General features: G+C 37.3%; 1 protein-coding gene across 1 annotated transcript in view; it reads left to right on the plus strand.

The window, feature by feature from the left end:
• Positions 1–20,014, plus strand: part of GOLGA1 (golgin A1) — a 63,455-nt gene that overhangs the window by 993 nt on the left and 42,448 nt on the right. The window contains exons 2-8 of the mRNA XM_006892571.1: positions 5,611–5,701; positions 8,479–8,553; positions 9,523–9,620; positions 11,023–11,055; positions 16,744–16,872; positions 17,299–17,468; positions 17,955–18,066. Of these exons, the coding sequence (XP_006892633.1) occupies positions 5,611–5,701; positions 8,479–8,553; positions 9,523–9,620; positions 11,023–11,055; positions 16,744–16,872; positions 17,299–17,468; positions 17,955–18,066 (708 nt within the window). The remainder of the gene's footprint in view (positions 1–5,610; positions 5,702–8,478; positions 8,554–9,522; positions 9,621–11,022; positions 11,056–16,743; positions 16,873–17,298; positions 17,469–17,954; positions 18,067–20,014) is intronic.

Genomic DNA, 20,014 nt, shown 5'->3' on the forward strand with positions numbered 1-20,014 from the left:
TCGTAGTATGTGGCAGGAGCTGTTAGGTTATGGAGGTGGAGCAGTACATAATCTGATCTAAATTATCATTGGCTCTTGTATTTAACAGGAAATACTAAGTGTGTAATTGAAAAGCATACTGAAGGATACAATTTTAATGCTGAGTTTCATAGCAGAAGACCTGCTTTCCCTTCCTCTGTCGTGGTGAAGAAAATTTCTCATCTAGATTGTATCCCAAATACAGAGATTGACATGAATTCAGGACTTTGAGACTTTAATGTAATATAAACTTAACATTTACTTAAATATTGTTTATGCTTTCTGATCCTCACTTTTTTATCTCTGTAGCTTTATATATAATTGTCTCTAGATTTCTTCTTTTAGGCGTCTCAAAATTTTTATTGTACAAAACCACATACATTCATTCCATGTTAAATTCACAGGGATATGACCTCCAGTTAACCTCCATTATCCTCTGTTCACATCCAATCCACAGGGACATGAACCTTCACTATTTTACTTTATCTTTCCAAGTCATGAGCTAAAAACTTCAGACATTTTCACCTCTTCCATCAATCATTTCTCTGCATCCAATCAGTCCTAAGTATTTTGGGTTCCATCTCCTAAATGTCTTCCAGCCTTGCCCTGTCTACTAATAGTACATATACTTGTTTGTGTTATATACCATCAAGTTGAAATGACTCATGCATACAAGACTCTCCAGTGAGTTTTCAGAGGCAGCAAATTGCATGGAAGGGGATTGCCAATTTTTCTTTGGTGGAGCAGCTAATGAATTTGAACGTGTGCCTTTGGAATGGCAGCATAGCTCCTCACCTCTATTAGTATAAGTATTAGTATTGCCATTGTACTAGTATTAATATCTGTACGTGTCCTAGTATTGCTGTTTTTTTTTTTTTAATTTTTTTAATTATTTTTATTTTTTTTTTTTAAGAATTTTTTTTAAATTTTATTATTTTTGTGTGAGTGTACCGTCAAATCAGATCTGACTGGTACAGGAGGAGATTGTCCTTCCTTTCCTGGCACAGCATCTGGTGGATTTGAACCGTGCACCTCTGGGATTGTAGTTGCAGCTCCTTACCACTAGGCCACCAGAGCTCCCCTGCTGTTTTCATTTAAGCTGTCTTTTTCTCTTGTAAAACTAATGGCAGCTTTTCAGGGTTCCATACCTCCAGTAGCTCCCCACAGTGATCTTTCTAAAATGTAGCTATGGTTCATTTTTCTCTGTTGTTTAAATTCCTTTGGCAACTCCCCTTTATCTTCAGGATGAAATAGAGACTCAGAGTATTAACTGTTACGGTCTAATTATTGCTTATCTATTCAGGTTTATGTCACTCCACTTTCCCTGTGCTCCTGGAGTGGACATCATTTCTTCATGCCTACAAATATTGTTGTATATGCTTTCTGCTCTTCTGGCATTTGCCTGCCTCCCTTACCCTTTTACCTTGTGTTTTTCTGACAGGCTTTTATGCATCCTTTAAGATGCAGTTCACAGTTAGTTCTAGGAAGCCCCCTGACCCAAACTGTTCCACTCACACATCCCTATCTTTGCCCCTCCTAGCTGCAGTTGGTACCTCTCTTCTGCTTACCTCTGAGAGAGCATATACGCTGCATTGTTATTGATGATTTATTTGTTTATGCCTCTAAACTGGTAGCTTCATGAGAGACAGTGTAGAAGTTAGAACTTGTGTCAGGTTTATGTAATCAGACCTAGGCTTAAATCCTACCTCCATCATTACTGTGTAAATTTAGTTGAGTTCTTTCATTTTTTTATGTCTTCATTTCCACATCTGCAAAATAGGTATAGGAACTGTACTTGGTACACTGTTAAGTAACAGTGTATCAGGGATCCTCAAGATCACTTCCACTTCTGATGATTTTTTAAGAGAGTTCACAGGACCTAGCATATGGTTGAACCCAAGGCTGTTCTTTATTATAAGGAGAGAATACAAGGCAAAATCAATAAAGGGATAAAATCCATGAAACATAGTTTAGAGGAAACAATGTATGATTATCAGAGTCTTGCCAAGCTTAGCTTAATGTTCCTTTCAAGGGCTGTTCCCTCTTAGCACTTTGCTAAGTATATGAGATGAAGCCTCACCATATTTCCCCAAGACAAATTTATTTGTTCTTTTTGCAGTCAGTAGGATATTCATACTCTTCACCAACACTGCAACTCAAAGGCATCAATTCTTCTGTCACCTTAGTAATTGTCCAAGTTTCAGATGCATAGGAAGTAATAGAAAAGACCATGGCTTGAATTTGGTGCACCTCAGTCTTTAAACTGACATTGTTGCTCCTTGAAAACTCCTTAACAGCATATTTTCCCAGTGTCACACATCTCTTGATTCTTTTTTTGTTTCTATAAACTTTATTCATAATCATAAAAAATCACAAACAAGCCACCTGTCCTTCAATTTTTTTGAGATTTCAATGAAAGTTTATAAATAACTTGGATTTCCATTCATTCATTGTTGCACATTTTCCTCCTTGCCCCTCCCGTTCGCCTTTTTTTTAAAAGTTCTTTTGTTGTTATATAGTCTCCCACCCCCAAGACCACTTTACTATGAAGTTCTTATTATAAACTCTTGTCATACCAGTAATACCTAATTATATATTCCTTTTTTTTCCTTTTTGTAGCTGGAAATGTGAAAAAATTCATTCATGTTTTTTGTGCATTCTTTTCTTGAGGTTATTCATGCATTAAAAACATCTTCTGTGTGGTTTTAAGAAGCAAACTAGTGGAATCACATTTTTTTTAAAAATCCACAGGTATATGAATTGCCTATTCAGGAGGCTATACGTTTTTAATTTAATTTGTTTATCTGCTATTGTATTTTTTTCCCTTCATCTGTTTCAATGCCGTGTACATTGTTTATCCCCTCTTTTATTAGTTTTCCCCAACCTCCATGTCAGTCCTCTTTTGTAACAGTGGTATTATGCAGTATGTGTCTTTTTGTGATGGAGATATTTCACTCAGCATAATGTCCTCCATGGTCACCCATTTTGTATAATAGTTCATGAGTTCTTTGTTTTCCAGTGCTGCATAATATTCCATTGTGTGAATATGCGAGAGCTTTTCTATCCATTCATTTGTTGATGGGCACTTGGGTTGTTTTCAACTCTTGGCTATCTTGAAAAAGCAGCAGTAAACATGGATGTGTATATAGCTGCTTGGTGGCAGTTCTGGTTTCTTTAGGATATATTCCCAATAGTGGAATTGCTAGGTCAAATGGTATTTCTATTTGCAACTTTTTGAGAAAGCGCCATACTGCCTTCCATAGTGGTCGCACCATTTTATACTCCTACCAACAGTAAATCAGGATTCCAGTTTCTCCACAACCTCTCCAGCATTTGTTGTTTGCTACTCTGTTGAATTTTGCTATTCTTACTGGGATGAGATGATATCTCATTGTTATTTTGATTTGTATCTCAAAGCTACGGATTTTGAACATTTCTTCATGTGTTTGTTTGCCATCTGAATGTTTTCTTTGTTGAAGTGTCTGTTCATATCCTGTGTCCATTTTTTAGTTGGTTTGTTTACCTATATCTTGTTGTGGTAACATCTTTTGATTCTTGACTACTGGAGAGTGTTGATTTTAGATTCAAGCAAGGTGAAATCATTAACAACTTCAGTCTTTTCTCCATCTATCTTGATGTTGCTGTTGACCTAGTGATAATGATTTTTGTCTTGATGTTGAAATGTAATCCATTTTGAGAAGACAGAGTGAAGACAAAACAGGGCTGCATGAGATGTAATCCATTTTGAAGGCAAGCATTTCGAGTCCTCTTCACTGTCAGCAGGCAAGATTGTGTCATCTGCATAACACAGGTTGCTGATGAGTCTTCGTCTAATTCTGATGCCACATTTTTCTTTCTAAAGTCTAGCCTTTGGATTGATTTGTTCTGCATACAGATCGAATAATTATGGAGAAAAGGTATAGGCTTAGTGAGCCACTGTTATCAAGGAATAGTCAGAACCTTCTTAAATTCTCGAGTTCTCAGATGCCATCCAGTGACCAACTAAAGCAGGCCTTTCTAAGGATAGTGGTCCTAAGCCTTGAGGCCAGCTCTTTTTCAGTAAAGTATGTAAAGCACTTAGCATAATGTCTGACTCTTAATAAGGATTTCATAATCAGTAGTTGCTGCTGCTAGTGTTTGAGGCTTGGACTCTCACTGTCCCTAACAGAGGATGTCTAACTGAGAGTAATAATCAAATGTCTTATATAATTAGTTGTAGATGACAACTATAGCCATTTGTAGAGACAATGAGAATTGTGTTCAAAGCTATTGTACATAGAGTCAACGTGAGTTGCAGGCAACTCAATGTTTTTAATTTTGTAGGTATGAAATAGTGTTATAGTTGTAAAGGAAAATGTTCTTTATTTAAAAAAAATAAGTGTAAATCCAGGTATTTAGGATGGAATGTTATATCTATTCTTCATTGTTCTTGTGTACCGTTGAGTCATAACCGACCCATAGCTGATCCTCCAGCAGATTTTCAGAGGCGGTAAATTACAGAGGAGGCGATTGCCCATCTTTCTTTTGCAGAGCAGCTGGTGGATTCAAACAGAATGCCTTTGGGTTGGCAGCTCACCTCTAACCACTAAGCCACCTCTTTATAGTACTAATAGCAAAATGAAAATTGATAAAGCAAATAGGGCAAAATGTTAGCAGTTGTTTATTCACTTTTCTGTATGCTTGACAAATTTTATAATAAAAGCTAAAAGGATATTACTAGTTATTAATAATAATAAGTATTTCCAAATGTAGAGTTACTATATGTTTTATAATCATATGAATTGTTGGAGGAAATTGATGTCTCATTAATACATTGATTCATTGAAAGAATATGTTCCAGCATCTTTGATATGTGATGGAGTGTTAAATTGCCATCCTTTTGTTTTCTAAATGAGGACATTGACATTCAGTAACCTTTTCAGGGGCAGTGATTGATTCTTAGCCACAGGTGTAGTCTTCGATCCATTACTGCTTATTAAAAACCTTTCTTTGCCCTTATACCAAGACCTTATTTTTTTTAAAGATAAAGTGATTTTTCTGAGTTTTTTGTTTGTAAATGTATTTATATTATGGACTTAGTGTAGAATATAACAGTGAATTTATTGGGATCTTTTTAACACTGAGGGAGAGAGATAATTAATTTATCTGTTTAGCATTGTTATATCTCCTTAACAGGGAGCTCTGGTGGCCTAGTAATAAGGAGTATTGCTGCCAACCCAAAAGCACTTGATTTGAATCCACCAACTACTCTTGTGAGAGAAAGTTGGGCAATCGCCTGTGGGATTTACTGCCTCTGAAAACCTATTGGAAGGTCAGCTATGGAACAGTTCCAATTTGATTGTAACTAACACCAGCAACATCTCCTTAACATCACAGAGGGAGATTGTAGAGTTGCTTCTACTTAATAGGTAGAAAAACTAAGAGCCAAATACATTAAGAATTTTTTCTGTCATCTCAAGTTTTTTCAGTCATACTTTAAATGTGCCAATCCTTAAGTAAGAATTATCTGCCTTTCTGGCTCAGTTGCTTTGATGTCACAGTAATGAAAACCCACTTGTAAAAATGCTGTCTCCTTGTGTCTGTCTCAAACAGGCTTCTGATGGAAGCAGCTCCAGAGAAGATCTTTTGTCCCAGCTTCTAAGAAGGAATGAACAAATACGGAAGTTAGAGGCCAGACTTTCTGGTATGTCAAAGAACTTACAGAAAGCAAACAAAAAGAAACTTGTCTTCCTTTTCTCCAGATAAAATAGACATGGGGGATAACCTTAGGGTTGTTTTGGCATACCAGTTTATCTTTTTAGTCAAAAGTCTCTCTTCTTTCATATACTGCACAAACATAAATTCATAGCTGAGTTTGAGAGGATTAAATAAAAATAGCAATTTATGTTTTTATGTTCCTATAGTTTCTAGCCAAGGATATAAACAGTATTTAAAATATATGTAGAATATATTTCATGATTTATTACCCATTAGGATAACTATTTCAGATGGAGAAGGGGCAGGTTGTAGTAGTTTCAGGGTATGGCAAACAGACGTTGTATTCATTAGCACCAAGATGGTTTGGTACTGCTTTGCCACTTGGTACAGCTACATATTACTTAGAAAAGTCTTGTGCTGGGTTTTTGGGCTACTTTTCAGTGGTGTTTCTAAATTTAACCTCTATATCAAAGCTGTCATTCTCATTACATCTTTTGTATGAGAAAGTTTACATTTTACCCAACTCATTGTACCCTTCACCTGAACAGTATAAGGTAGCAATATAATTGTAAATTCTTAGGTTGGATTTTGCCCATGACAACATCATCCTATGAAGTAGTCCATACCTTATCTGTTTTTTTTTTACCTTAGCCCTATGCCTGTTTTATGGGTATGAATGCAGTAAATCACAAAATTCATTAAATTGTATGTGAAGTATTTGTTTGTATAGTTATCCACAGATTCATAGCTCATAGCTCACAGCCAGGCAATCTATATTTATATTTAGCCCATAGTACTGCTTTACTGTGATTCAGGTATTGAGGGTAGATGTATCAGAGACAGTGAGATTGGCTCAGGATAGAGCTGGGTTTAGAGCTATTGTACATAACGTTGCTATGAGTCATAGCCAACTTGACTGCACGTAACAATAACAATAACAACAAAGGCCTTCTACTGAGGAGCTCTGGTAGCTTAATAAGAAAGACTTTTGCTGCCAACACAGACATGTGGTTCAAACCCACCAGCTGCTCTGTGAGAGAAAGATGGTCAGTCTTTGTGATTTATTGCCCCTGAAAATCTGTGGAAGGTCAATTCTGTGTTGGTTCCAACTCAACAGTACTCAGAAACAATGGTTGCCTTACTAGGCTTATTATGGGTAAGGTTACACAATGATTGGTAGAACTAGAATTCAAATTCGTGTTTATCTCATGCCAAACTTCATATTCTCCCTTATTGTTGAGTCATAGCTGACCCACCATTGGGTTTCTAAGGCTGTAAAGCACACGAAAAGACATTGCCAATCTTTCTTTCTTAAGAGTTGGTGTATTCAAACCACCACAGAGTCAGCCTTCGGCTTAGCAGCACAATTCCTTATGGACTGTGTCTGTGCTTTAAATTTGTTACTCTCATGTTACCCTGACCCATAAATACTTTTAATAATTGAGGTCAAATAATTTTAAATTCATTTAGTTTGGGAAACTATATACCAAACAACATATAACTTCCTTTAGATAGCAGAAACACTGGTTTGGGCTTGACTTACAAAAGGATAATGGCTGCCCTGGACCTGTCATCACCACAGGTGTGGCTTCTTTGCTGTACCTGAGGCATCAGGCAAAGAGGAAGTGGCTAGTTCAACCCGTTAGCACTCAGAATGGGTTCTAGCCTGACAGTCCTGGGGGGGTGGGGAGTGGGGAGAAGAAGAAAACTGACATTTGTTAACTCCTTCTGTGCCCTAGTTATTGTCCTGCAGGCTTGGAGTAAACAATACTGGTAATAGTAATAGCAGCTGCCGTTTATTAAGCACTATGTACCAGTTGCTTAAGACATGTAAAATATTTAAATATTATCTAATGCGTTCTTTGAGGTAGGTACCATTCATAGCATCATTTGATAAATTAAGAAACTAATAATCAGAATCAAAAGATTGCTTAAGATCCCCCAGCTAAGGACTAACAGAGTTGAGATTTGAACTTAAGTCTACTTTTCTACTGTACCATACTGTCTTCTTTGACCATCTAGGTAATTATTTAAGTCTGACTTTCACCTTTAATAGGATATGTGTAACTTATTTCCCAGTTCCAAGTTTAGGAAGGAAATAAATTTTCTAGATAACTACATACCTTCCCTATAAAGGAACCCTTGTGATACACATTGCACCATCATCCAAAAGGTGAGTGGTTCTAATCCACCTGTCAGGGAGAAATATTGACAGTTTCCTCTTGTCAGGATTTTCAACCTCAGAAACCCAATGGAAGGTCGCATATATCAGAATTGATTCAATAGCATGGGTTTGGTTTTGTTCAACCATAAAGAGAACTGTGCAGAAGTGTTTGCTTTTTCCCTGTTTCCCGTTACTAAGTGGACTAAGAACAAAGTATACAGTGAATTCTTTTTGATCTACCCTACTGCTGAGACTGGAAAGGAAAACAAAATTTGAAATAAAGTAATGAAGCAACTGTTCTTCGTAGCAGGGCATTTCTGATGATTAGATCATAAATAATTATAGTCCTGATTCTTGTTTTCTGTGAATGATGAACAAATCTGCCTGTTTGTATTCACCATTTACACTGTGACTAGTTTGTATTCTGTTTGCCTGTGTTGGCCATTGTTAATGGGAGGCTAACTGCCTAGCTTTCCTTAACAGGAATGGTTTTCAAATTGAGAAAATCATCATCATTTTTTACTCCTTTTTTTGTTTAATTAACTTCCTTTCCTAATGTTTGTCCATTCCTGGTATGTGCATCACCCTCCTTACCCAAGACTATGCTGAACAGGTCCGAAACCATCAGAAGATAAAAGAGAAGCTTGAAATTGCATTAGAAAAACACCAGGATTGTACGTATTTTTCCCTACTTTTCCATTCTGTCCAGGGTTTAGTTTTTGTTTATAAAACAATAGTGCATATATGTTTATACCTCATCAGACTCAAATTTTCATTTTATGAATCGTTTGCTACTTACGCAATTTGACATGTATTTGTCCAGTACTTATAATCCACAACCTTTACTCATGCATTTATTAAGCATTGCTTTTTAAGTGTTCTGCTTAGGAGGAGGTTGTTACCTATGTGTATCAGCTTGTCTTCCCCCATTTGACCAGCTTATTGGCTGCCCTTGTTTTTAGTGAAATCAGTAATGCCTAGGCCTTAGCCTAGATTAGGAGACTTGGGATTTTGTGCCATTGCTACTTTGTTCAGGAAATGGAAAAAAATCTGTTACTATCACCATTCCCCCAACAAGAGAGCTCACTTTGTCTTGTATACCTTAAATTATGTATTCTCCTTTAGATGCAGTCAAAACAATTAGCAAAAATAGAAATTTATTTTTGGCCAACCCTCTTGGTATTTTTTTTTTAATTTTTTATTATTTTTGTGTGCGTGTACCGTCAAATCAGATCTGACTGGTACAGGAGGAGATTGTCCCTCCTTCCTCGGCAGAGCATCTGGTGGATTTGAACCGTGCGCCTCTGGGATTGTAGTTGCAGCTCCTTACCACTAGGCCACCAGAGCTCCCCTCCCTCTTAGTATTTTAGGATCAAACTGTTTAAAAAGGTACCTTTGGGATCCTCCTAAAGGTATGGACTTGACTATTATAAAAAAATAAAACCAACATGAAATAAACAACGGAGAAAACTGTGGTCCATTACTGAGGCCACAAGATTTTTCTGCACAAATGAGGATAGACCAGGCTTTTCCCAGTCTCATGATCTTTTACATGGCCTTGGGCTGCTATGTTGGGTGAGAGTGTGAAACAATCACATAGAAATAAATTTCTTTGTCATGCTATTTCTGTGATATTTTAACAGCTTCCATGCGGAAATTTCAAGAGCAGAACGAGACATTCCAAGCCAACAGAGCCAAAATGGCAGAAGGACTGGCTTTGGCATTAGCCAGAAAGGACCAGGTATTTAATATGTGACACTGCCCAAGACTTTTGGAGAGGTTCCACTTAGTGATATGATTTCAACGTCATGACATAAACCTTGCAGAAAACATTTACAACTTAAGAGAAAGGGAATGATAAAAGCCTATAAGATTTCACCTAGCTTCAGAGTTGGAAATAACTTAAAACCTGCAGTTTTAATTATAAAATGCTCCTAATATGAGAATGTTACGTTGTACCTTTATTTAAGCAAAATGGGGCATAGTGTGTCTGTAGTCTGATGGAAAGAGCCAAATAAAGTGAAATATCTCTGCCTTAAGTCTGTCTCAAAGTGGAGGCCCCAAAATTCTAGACTGTTATAATGGAGAAAATAATGTCAAACTAGTCATCATCTATAAATGTAAAATTACAGCCTATGTTCCTGAAGTTCTTCAACTTTTAGCCAGGTAGACAGAAGGGAATTCTTGTTAGTGGCAACAGAACCATCCACTGAGAAATGCTAACTGAATCACAGCAAGAAAGTTGTTATTATTATTATTATTATTATTATTCATGTTTTGTACTGTCGAGTTAGAACCAACCCCGAGCTGTTACTCTGGCAGGTTTTCAGAGGCATTCAGTTAGACAGGAGGAGATTACCAGTACTTCTCCCGTGCAATGGCTGGTGGCTTTGAACCATGAGCCTTCAGGATTGCAGCACAGCTTCTTGCCACTAGGCCATCAAGACAGGGTTCATTTTCCTGTGCTACAGGTGGGATGATTGACTGGTGTGGTTTCAAGTGAATATTAGTTACTTGTGACATTCACTTACTGGGAAGAAATTAATTTCCCCAAAACTCACTGAATAATGTGGCCTGAGTGTGTACAAATGAGGTAAATGATTTAAAATCAGTCCATTTTGGCTGTAGGCAATTGGGATATGGGTTTTTTCCCTCTTTTTTTATGATTTGAACACCAGCTTACTCATGCCAGGTAACATATAGCATGTTGGTAAGATCAAAAGGAGAGGGGGGGCAAATTATCCGGGCTGCTGAACACACACCACCCTTTTAGAAAATTAATCTTTCAATAATTGCAGGATTGCCCAACAAAGCTGATTCCCAAAAAATAACAGTAGTACTCGTAGGAATCCAATTGATAATAAACTAAAAGCTGTGTAAGAACAGAAGATAGAACTTTGCTTCTTGGGTGATCTGCTTAGTACAAATCTGCAGACTTTTATCCTAGAATTTTATGTAAAATGTATTTTCTTCTCTATTTAGGACTTCTGAGCACTGTTGCTACTAAGCCAAGTTCATGGGAGTTTTTTGTTGATGATTTAATCTTCATTTTGAGGGAGTCGAGGGTTTTGTATTTTGTTTTCTGAAAAATCTTAGCATTTCCTCCTGAAAATGCTTCTTTTTTTGTTTCATCTTTGTTCTAGGAATGGTCAGAAAAAGTAGATCAGCTTGAAAAGGTTAGTTGATCTTTTTTTTCTTAATTTTAACCTCTTCCCTGGGTCCTGGCCAGTATTTTGGTAACTATGCATGATGCTGTACCTTTGGAATCAGAGCCTCTATGATTAGACACTTTGACAACTGGTCTTTCCCTTTTCTTGGTTGTCTACTGAACTTTTTCCACTTGTACTTTCTGATACACTCGCCTCCATTCCCTCTTCCCTTTCTCTGTACTCCTGAAGGCTGATAGAGACTGCTTCAGCAGAGCTCCATCTGGCTTCTTTTTGTGGTGAACAAAAAGAACTCTATTAAAAAAAAGTATGATGGAATGTGTATATCCCCACCTTTCTCCATGTGGGACCCTTTCACATTAATTTCATCCCACTATCTCAAATCAGAGCTTCAGCCTCCTTAATAGAATTTCTGTATCTTGAGTTTAAACCTTTTATCCATTTCTCCTCCTTTGTGTACAACATTGGTAACACATTATTTCTCTTTTTTTTTTTTTTCCTTTTCAATCTAGCCCACAGATTTGCTAAATCTCTTTATTAAATACTCCTCAAAATAACCTAATTTAAATGTGCCATCTTTTCCTACCGGGGCACTGATGTATACTGTGGATGGTATTAGTAATACTTTTAAAGGAAGGATAGAGAAGATAGGTGGCTCTCAAAGCTCAGCAGTGAGTAGATGAAAGAACCTCTTAGCTGGAAACAGAAGAGAAAAATTAAGTTTTCTAGTACTGTAGATTCTGCAGCATTGTGTAGATGACTTAATTCATGGTTCTAGAAATGAACAAGATCAGATTTCAGGACTTCAAATTAAAATAATTTATGATCTACGTAAGGTTTACTTGACATGCTCACTTCCAAAATATTTTTACTCTTAGTTTTATTAAGGAGGGGAGTTTATCACTGCCTCTTTCTACAAAATACCAACTATTTATGTAATAAGTTAGAAATTATAAGAAAGTCAAACTGTCTCACAAAGGAAAAAAGTTCCCAAACTTTATTACTATCTTAATAATGGTCTTTGTAAATAAGATTGTTTAGGTTAAGTTAAAATTTTCTTATATCAATAGAAACATTCATTTATGATGATTGAAAGTAGTATTTTTTACTTTCAGCTCTTTTTTAATTATAGTAAAAAAGAATCCATATAGGCCAAAAATAAATAAAACCTGCATTAGTTCCCTAAAGGAGCTATGATGGCATGATGTGTTCTGTGTTACGTCCTAACCAAAAAGTCAACAATTCAAGTCCACCAGCTGTTCTATAGGAGAAAAATGGGCTTTCAGCTAAAAAGATTTAGCATTAGATTGACATTAATTGTGTATCCAAATAAAATGTCATCATCAGTCTTTCCTCTGCTTATTAGGATGTTGCCTACTGGTTTATTATCATGGTTTGTTAGTTTTGTTTATATCAGATTCTAGTTTTCTTGTGGTCATGTGAAATCCATACTGAAGGCTATAGTCTTTGCTCTGCGTCAGTAAATGCTTCAAGTAACTCTTTGCTTCCAGGGAGCAAAGTTGTGGATTTTTAGGTTGCCAATGCATCTCCTCCACTCCTGATGACACAATGTGCTTTATACAGCCAAGCTTCTCAGATGATTTGCTCAACATATAACTTGAAAACTGTGAAGGTGTGGTGAAAGATTACAACCTTCTTTTCCAATTTTTTTAAAATAAAATTTTTATTATATACTGGTTTACTTTAAAAAAAAAAGATTTAGCGTTAGAAACTCAAAATGTTTCTGTGACTTGATAGCAACTCAGTGGCATTGAATTTGGCTTTTAATTCACTAAGCAGCTTTGGGGCACTGTGGTTAAGGCATTAATCTGTTAATGGAAAGGTTGATAGTTCAAACCTACCAGTCACTCCATGGGAGAAAATTGAAGCGGTAGGCCTCATAAAGATTTACAGCCTTGGACACTTTGTAGAGCAGCTTTATATAAACTACATGTTTGCTGTGAGGTGCAATCAGCTCAGTGACAGTGGGTCTGGGTTTGGTTTATGTTCAGTTCACAAAGGTGATTCCTCCTCCCTTTTTCTTTTTTCCTTTATCAAATTATGGTTTGAAGGATATTTTAGACAAAAAAATGTGTAGGTCTTTGAAACCATTTTGATTCTTGGAAATACTATTTTTATGTAGAGTTTTTTCATTGGAGAATTCTTTCTCCCTGATGAGGAATTAGAAAATGCAGTAGCAGGCTTAATTACATGTAATCATGGAAAACTGCTCATGACAAATTTTTTAGATACCTCTGACAATAGCCATGTAAAATAGTTATACTTGTTCATCAAATTTGAGAACATCACTATTTTTTTTTTGTGAGTGTACCATCAAATCTGATCTGACTAGTACAGGAGGAGATTGTTCCTCCGTCTTCAGCAGAGCATCTGGTGGATTTGAAATGTGCACCTCCAGGATTGCAGTGCAGCTTCTTGCCATTAGGCTATCCGAGCTCACTCAAGAACATCACTATTCAAAGGCATCAGTTCTTCATTGGTCTTCCTTAGTCATTCATTATTCAACTTTCACATGTCTACAAAGCAATTACAATTGCCATGGCTTGTCAAGTGCATCTTAGTCTTTAAATTGACATCCTTGCTCTTTGGTAAATATCTTCAACAGCGTTGCACTAGAGCAGTGAGAAGCCAAAGCAGAGTGAAGAAATCAAGAAATTGAGGAGCTGAACAGAAGATTTCAAAGGGCAGCTCAAGAAGACAAAACAAAGTATTAATTGTGAAATGTACAGAGAGCTGGAGTCAGAAAATCAAAAGACTGAACTTGCTCAGCATTTCTTAAGCTGAAAGAATTGAACAAATTCAAGCCACGAGTTGCAGTACTTAAGGATGCTTTGAGCAGAATATTAAATTATCCAAGAAGCATTAAAAGAAGGTGAAAGGAGTATACAGAGTCCCTATACCAAAAGGAATTGGCTGATAAAGAAGAATTTAGTGAAACAGCCTGTGCTGATGAAGTTCAAGCTTCTCTGAAAGAATTGGCAAAAAACAAGGCTCCAGGAATTGGTGGCATACCAGTTGACATATTTCAACAAACATGCTGCCCTGGACGTGTTCACCATGTTGTGCCAAGAAATCTGAAGGACAACAATGTGGCCAGCTGACTGGAGGAGATCCATGTTTGTTCCCATTTCAAAGAAAGGTGACCCAACAGAGTGCAGAAATTATCAAATAATATCATTAATATCACATTCAAGCAAGAGTCAGCTGAAACTTTTCCAAAAACGACTGGAGCAGTACATCAAAAGAACTGCCAGGTGTGCAGGCTGGGTTTAGAAGAGGCCATTGTACTATGGATATTATAGCTAATGTTAGATGGTTCTTGCCTGAAGCAGAGAATACCAGAGGAATGTCTATCTGTGTTTCATTGACCATGCAAAGGCATTTGACTGTGGATCACAAATTGTGGCTGACTCTGAGAAGAACAGGAATCTCAGAACATTTGATTGTGCTTATGCAAAACCTATACTTGGACCAAGAGGCATTCATCAGAACAGAGCAAGGAGACACAGCACGGTTCAAAATCAGGAAGGGTATAGCCTGGGAAGTAGTCTGTCTCCATACCTTTTCAATCTATATGCAAAACATCATCCAAGAGGCTGGGTTATATGAGGGAGGAATGTGGCGTCAGGATTGGAGGAAGATTCATCAACAACCTGCGTTATGCAGATGACACAACCCTGCTTGTTGAAATTGAGGAGGACCTGAAGTGCTTACTGCAGAAGATCAAGGATTGCAGCCTTCAAGGTGGATTGAAGCTCAACATCAGGAAAACAAAGATTCTCACCACTGGGTCAATTGGCAGCATTATGATAGATGGTGAAAAGATTGAGGTTGTTAACAGCTTTAGTTTGCTTGGCTCCACAATTAATTCTTGGTACCAGCTGCCAGAAAATTAAGACTCGAATTGCATTGGAATAGTTGGCTGTCTGGGACCTCTTCAGAGTACTGAAGAGCAATAATGTTAGTCATTAAATTAAGATGCCCCTGATCCAGGCCATTATTTTTGTTGTTGATTTTCTTCAAGTCGAGCACAACTTAAAGCAACCCTATGAACAAAAGCCCTGAAGCCCCTCTACATCTATTGACATTAATCAAAGTTTATAGAGTTTCCAGAGGCATGTTATTTAGGAAGTGGATGCCACTCCTGCTTCCAAACCTGTCATAGTATGCTATTGTTGTTATGTGCCATTAAGTCTCCTGAGATGTATAGTGACCATATGTACAGCAGCTATGAACCCTTCCCTATCCTAAGCCAGTTTCACTAATTCTAACACACCAACCCCCATCGCCCCAGTTACTGTATCCATCTCATCTGGGCCATTGTCTTCACAATTGCTTGCTGTGTGTCAGAGAGCTGGACAATGCCTAGGGATGATACAAAGAGAATTTGAGCTGTGGTGCTGGAGAAGAGTGTTGAATTACGATGGACTGCAAGGAGAACAAATAGTTTTGTCCTAGAGAGGGTAAAGCTAGGCTGCTCATTGGAGGCAAGTATTCTGAAGCTTCATCTGACACACTTTGGGCTTATTGCAAGGAGGGACCAGTCCTTTGAGAGGGACATCATATTTGGAATGATGGATAGAGAAAAAGATGGAGACCATCAATGAGATGGATTGATTGAGTGACTGGGTGATGAGGGTAAGTGTGTCAGAGACAGTGCAGTTGGCACAGGGTAGAGCACGTTTAATGATTAGTGTACATAGGGTTACTGTGAGTCGTAAGCAACTCGACAGCACATAACAACAATAACAGTATTTGTTGATTTTTTTTTTCACTACTGCTTCCATGGGTGTTGATTATTGGTGCAAGTAAAATGAAACCTTGACAATTTTAATGTTAACTTTCATCATATTTATTCGATCTCAAGATGGAGAAAATTATTCAATCTCTGTATGGAACAAATAATCTCTCTATGAAGAACTCAGCAAAATGCATTTGAAAATCAGAGAAATAGCTTTCAGTGTGGATTATATGCCAACATAAAACAAAAATTCTCAAACTTGTATCAATTAAGTTTTATTCCTTATAAATTGCACAGGAGGAGATGTCTATCTTTATTCCTCAGAGCAGCTGGTGGATTCAGACTAGAAGACTTTGGGTTGGTAGTGACGGAACTTTCTTTGTGGTGGTGTTAAGTGCTGTCAAGTTGACGTACAGAGTAAAGAGCCGGAAGTTGGCTGGACTGCCATGTTTTTCCAGGTCTCACAGGTTTTCTGTATTCTTTTCTTCACTCTGACAGAATTAGACAGTGTGTGACCATTTGTGTTTGGGTTTTTCATTAGCAAAATGTTTCCAGGTGATACCCAAGTTCTAGCAATTATAGGTACAAGCTTTTGTTTCTCTTTAATATTCCATTGTATGTCTATGCCACTATTGTTTAACCATTCATATATTGATGGACCGTTATGTTGTTTTCACCTTTTGACTATTATAAATATTACTGCTATAAACATTTGTACAATGCAAGTTTAACACAGCTTTTTTTTAACACAGCTATTTTTAATTTAAAAATTTTGTTGATAATTCTATATTGATCTGCATTACAGGAAAAAGTTCCATTTTTTATTCTTGTCTGCTGATATTTTATTAAGGGTTTTTTTAGTGGAAAATTCCACTTTTAAAATATGAATTTCTAGCATTTCAGTTGCCTGAATGGTGTCGTCTTTTTCCAAATAGGAAAAAAGATTTTTGACAGTTCAGCTACAGGAAGTGAAGAACCAGAGTTTAAATCTTTTCCAAAAGAGAGATGAAATGGATGAATTAGAGGGATTCCAGCAGCAAGAACTAAGTAAAGTAAAGCATATGGTATGAGTTATTTTTAGTAGCTAACTCCAGAATAGATTATTAATTACTCTGTTTTTATTAGTCATTACTATTTACTCATTGGTAAACATACTGTGGTAAATTCTAATTGTCGTTGTTCTTAGATGCCATCTAGTCAAGTACAGCTCATAGTGACCCTATGGACAACTATAGTCACATTTTATTTTATATATATTATTAATATGATAATCATATTTGTTTGGTTTCCATGTATTAATATGTAAAAAGTTCTACTTGAAATTATTTTTTCCCCTCCTTTACTGGGCATATTATGTCCTTTTTTTTTTTTTTCCATATTATGTCCTTAAAATCCTCCAACAGTGTTATAAATGTTTGGCTCAGTGGGTTAGACTTTTTTAATTGCATCTATCATCAATGGCCCGCTAAAACTTGACATCTTTGTTTCAGCTTTTAAAAAAAGAAGACTGTCTGGGGAAACTGGAGCAAGAACTGGAAACACGAACCAGAGAACTCAGTCAAACCCAAAAGGAGTTGATGGTCTCCAATCAGATGTCTTCTGATTTAAGCCAGAAGTTAGAAGAATTGCAGAGACACTGCTCAACGCTGGAAGAACAGAGGTTCTTGCTTGGTCTGTGGGGCCCCTGGGAGCGGTGTTAGTGTAGCTCAGCTATCATTCTCTTGCATTTCCTCATTGCTCATTGCAACACATTCTGATCTTTGTGCTGGCAAAGGCTTCAAGACTGGTCCACACCTGCCTGGAACTCAAAACCCACTCACTCAACCCTCTTAATCAGTCTTGCTCTTCTAACCATGCCTACCATGGTTACCCACTCTACCTAAAGTTGAATTCTGAGCAATTTAGTATGATTTTATAGTGCTTGCTATTGAGTAACCAAAGGCAGATGAGGATTTCTTGCTTAAACTTGGGTGGAATCTTTCTCTTTGGATTTTGCTTGATAGCAAGCCTGGGAATGTTCCCTAGCGGTAATTCACTTGAGTTAATAATATTTGTAGCCCTGGCATATGCCATTATCTCTGTTATTTTCTATGGAAGAATGTGACTTAGCTTAGATAATTTTTTCCCCCTTTTTTTCTGAATGAAGAGATCATGCAACCACTTCAAAATCAAGTGCAGAAAATAAGATCACAGCCTTGGAGCAAAGGGAACAAGAGCTCCAAGCATGCATTCAGCAACTTTCCATTGACTTGCAGAAGGTGAGTCCTAGGAGTACATCTGGATTTCTAGGATTTGTGAATTGGGATAAAAATTATGTCTGGAGACTAAGGTGCGCCTAATCCAGGCCATGGTCTTTGCTGTTATGTGCTATGCATCAGAAAGCCGGACAGTGACTAGGGACGATAGGAGAATTGATGCCTTTGAGCTGTGATGCTGGAGAGGAACTTGACAATACCATGGACGGCTGGGGAGGGAGGGTGAAGCCAGGCTGCTCCTCGGAGGCAAGGATTCTGAAGCTCTCTCTGACATTCTTTGGGCATGTTGCAAGCAGGCACCAGTCCTTGGAGAGGGACATCATGCTTGGGAGGATGGAGGGACAGCACAAGAGAGGAGGACCCTCTGTGAGATGAATTGACTCAGTGACTGGGTTAATGGGGGTGGGTATGTCAGACAATAAGTTTGGTTCAGGATAGTGCAGGGTTCAGAGTTTTTGTACATCAGGTCGATATGAGTCACTGGCAACTTGACGTCACGTAACAACAACATCAGAAACTTCAGCTTAAGACAGACTGCTGAAATGTATGTGTTTCATATAGTCAGCTTTTTCTAGATAAGCTCTTGTTACATGCCATCAAGTCAGAACCGACTCAGAGCTGACTCTCCAGTGGGTTTTCAGACTCTATAAATCACATAAGAGCAGATTGCCTATCCTTCTTCTTTGGAACAGCTACTGGATTCAAACTGCTTGCCTTTGGGTTGACAGCAAAGCTTCTTAAGCACAAGGCCACAGAACATATCAGTACTATCTTGTATCCTGGATAAAGCACCACATGAACATTGAGTATAAGAAAACAGACTTGATTGACATGATCAAAAGTGTACCATTGTAATGTTATTGTTAAGTGTCTTTGCGTCAGTTCTGATTCATTTCAACCTTGTGAGTAACAAAATACCCTGCCAGGTCATGATGTATCCTCACAGTTGTTGCGATGTCTGAGTCCATTATTGCAGCCACTGTGTCATTCTGTCTCACTGAAGGTCATCTTCTACTAAGTATGATGTCCTCCTAGGGCTCATTCATGCATTCATTATGTACTGTTGAGTTGGAACCGACCTATAACTGAGCCTCCAACAGGTTTTCAGAGACAATCACAAGGGAGAAGATTGCTCATCCTTCCACGGCATTTCCAAATTTTCATGAGACAAAAGTCTTAAACATCCTTCTAAAGAGCATGCTAGCTGTGCTGCTTCAAAAACAATTTTATTTGTTCCTGTGGTAATACTTGGTATATTCAGTTTTGTTTTGTTTCTAACATAATTCAAAGACATCAGGGTGAGGGATTTTTTCCATTTTCCTTATTCATTGTCCATCTTTTGCCTTCCTGTGAGATGATTGAAATACTAGGGCTTGGGTCAGGCACATCCTTGAAAACTTCTAATCCACCAGCTGTTCCACATGTGAAAGATGGGCAGTCAACTCTTGTGTGATTTACTGCCTTTGAAAACCCATGAGAGGATCACTTGTGGGTTGGTTCCAACTCGAAGGTACACAACAAAAGCCTTCAATAAAGTTAACAGTCTATACATGGATTTTTTTTTTATCCTCAAAGGTTTACCATTTCATTATAGAGCTCAAAGCCATAAATACACAAAAAATTAACAGCAATGTTCCAAAGAAATGAAATAAATTTTTTTAAAAAATGCATTTTTAAGTACAAATAGTATGCCATAAGGAGAGTGTATTTCCAATCGAGGTGTTAGGAACCTCTTCCTTGAAGACTGAAAACAAAAAATTAATAGTTCAGAAGAAACAGAGAAGGCCAGAATATACAGAGTGCATTGTTTGAAGATGAAATAATAGACCTAAATATTTGAAATTTGAGGGAAATCCTGATTGTTGTTAAATTAAGTGCCCTCATTTTTTTTTTCTATAATTATATTTTATTAATTTTCATAAAAATTTACAGAGATTTTGGGCTTCCACTC

Source organism: Elephantulus edwardii, unplaced genomic scaffold, assembly GCF_000299155.1.
Source record: "Elephantulus edwardii isolate Elephantulus edwardi_28Jun2011 unplaced genomic scaffold, EleEdw1.0 scaffold00116, whole genome shotgun sequence".
NCBI lineage: Eukaryota > Metazoa > Chordata > Mammalia > Macroscelidea > Macroscelididae > Elephantulus > Elephantulus edwardii.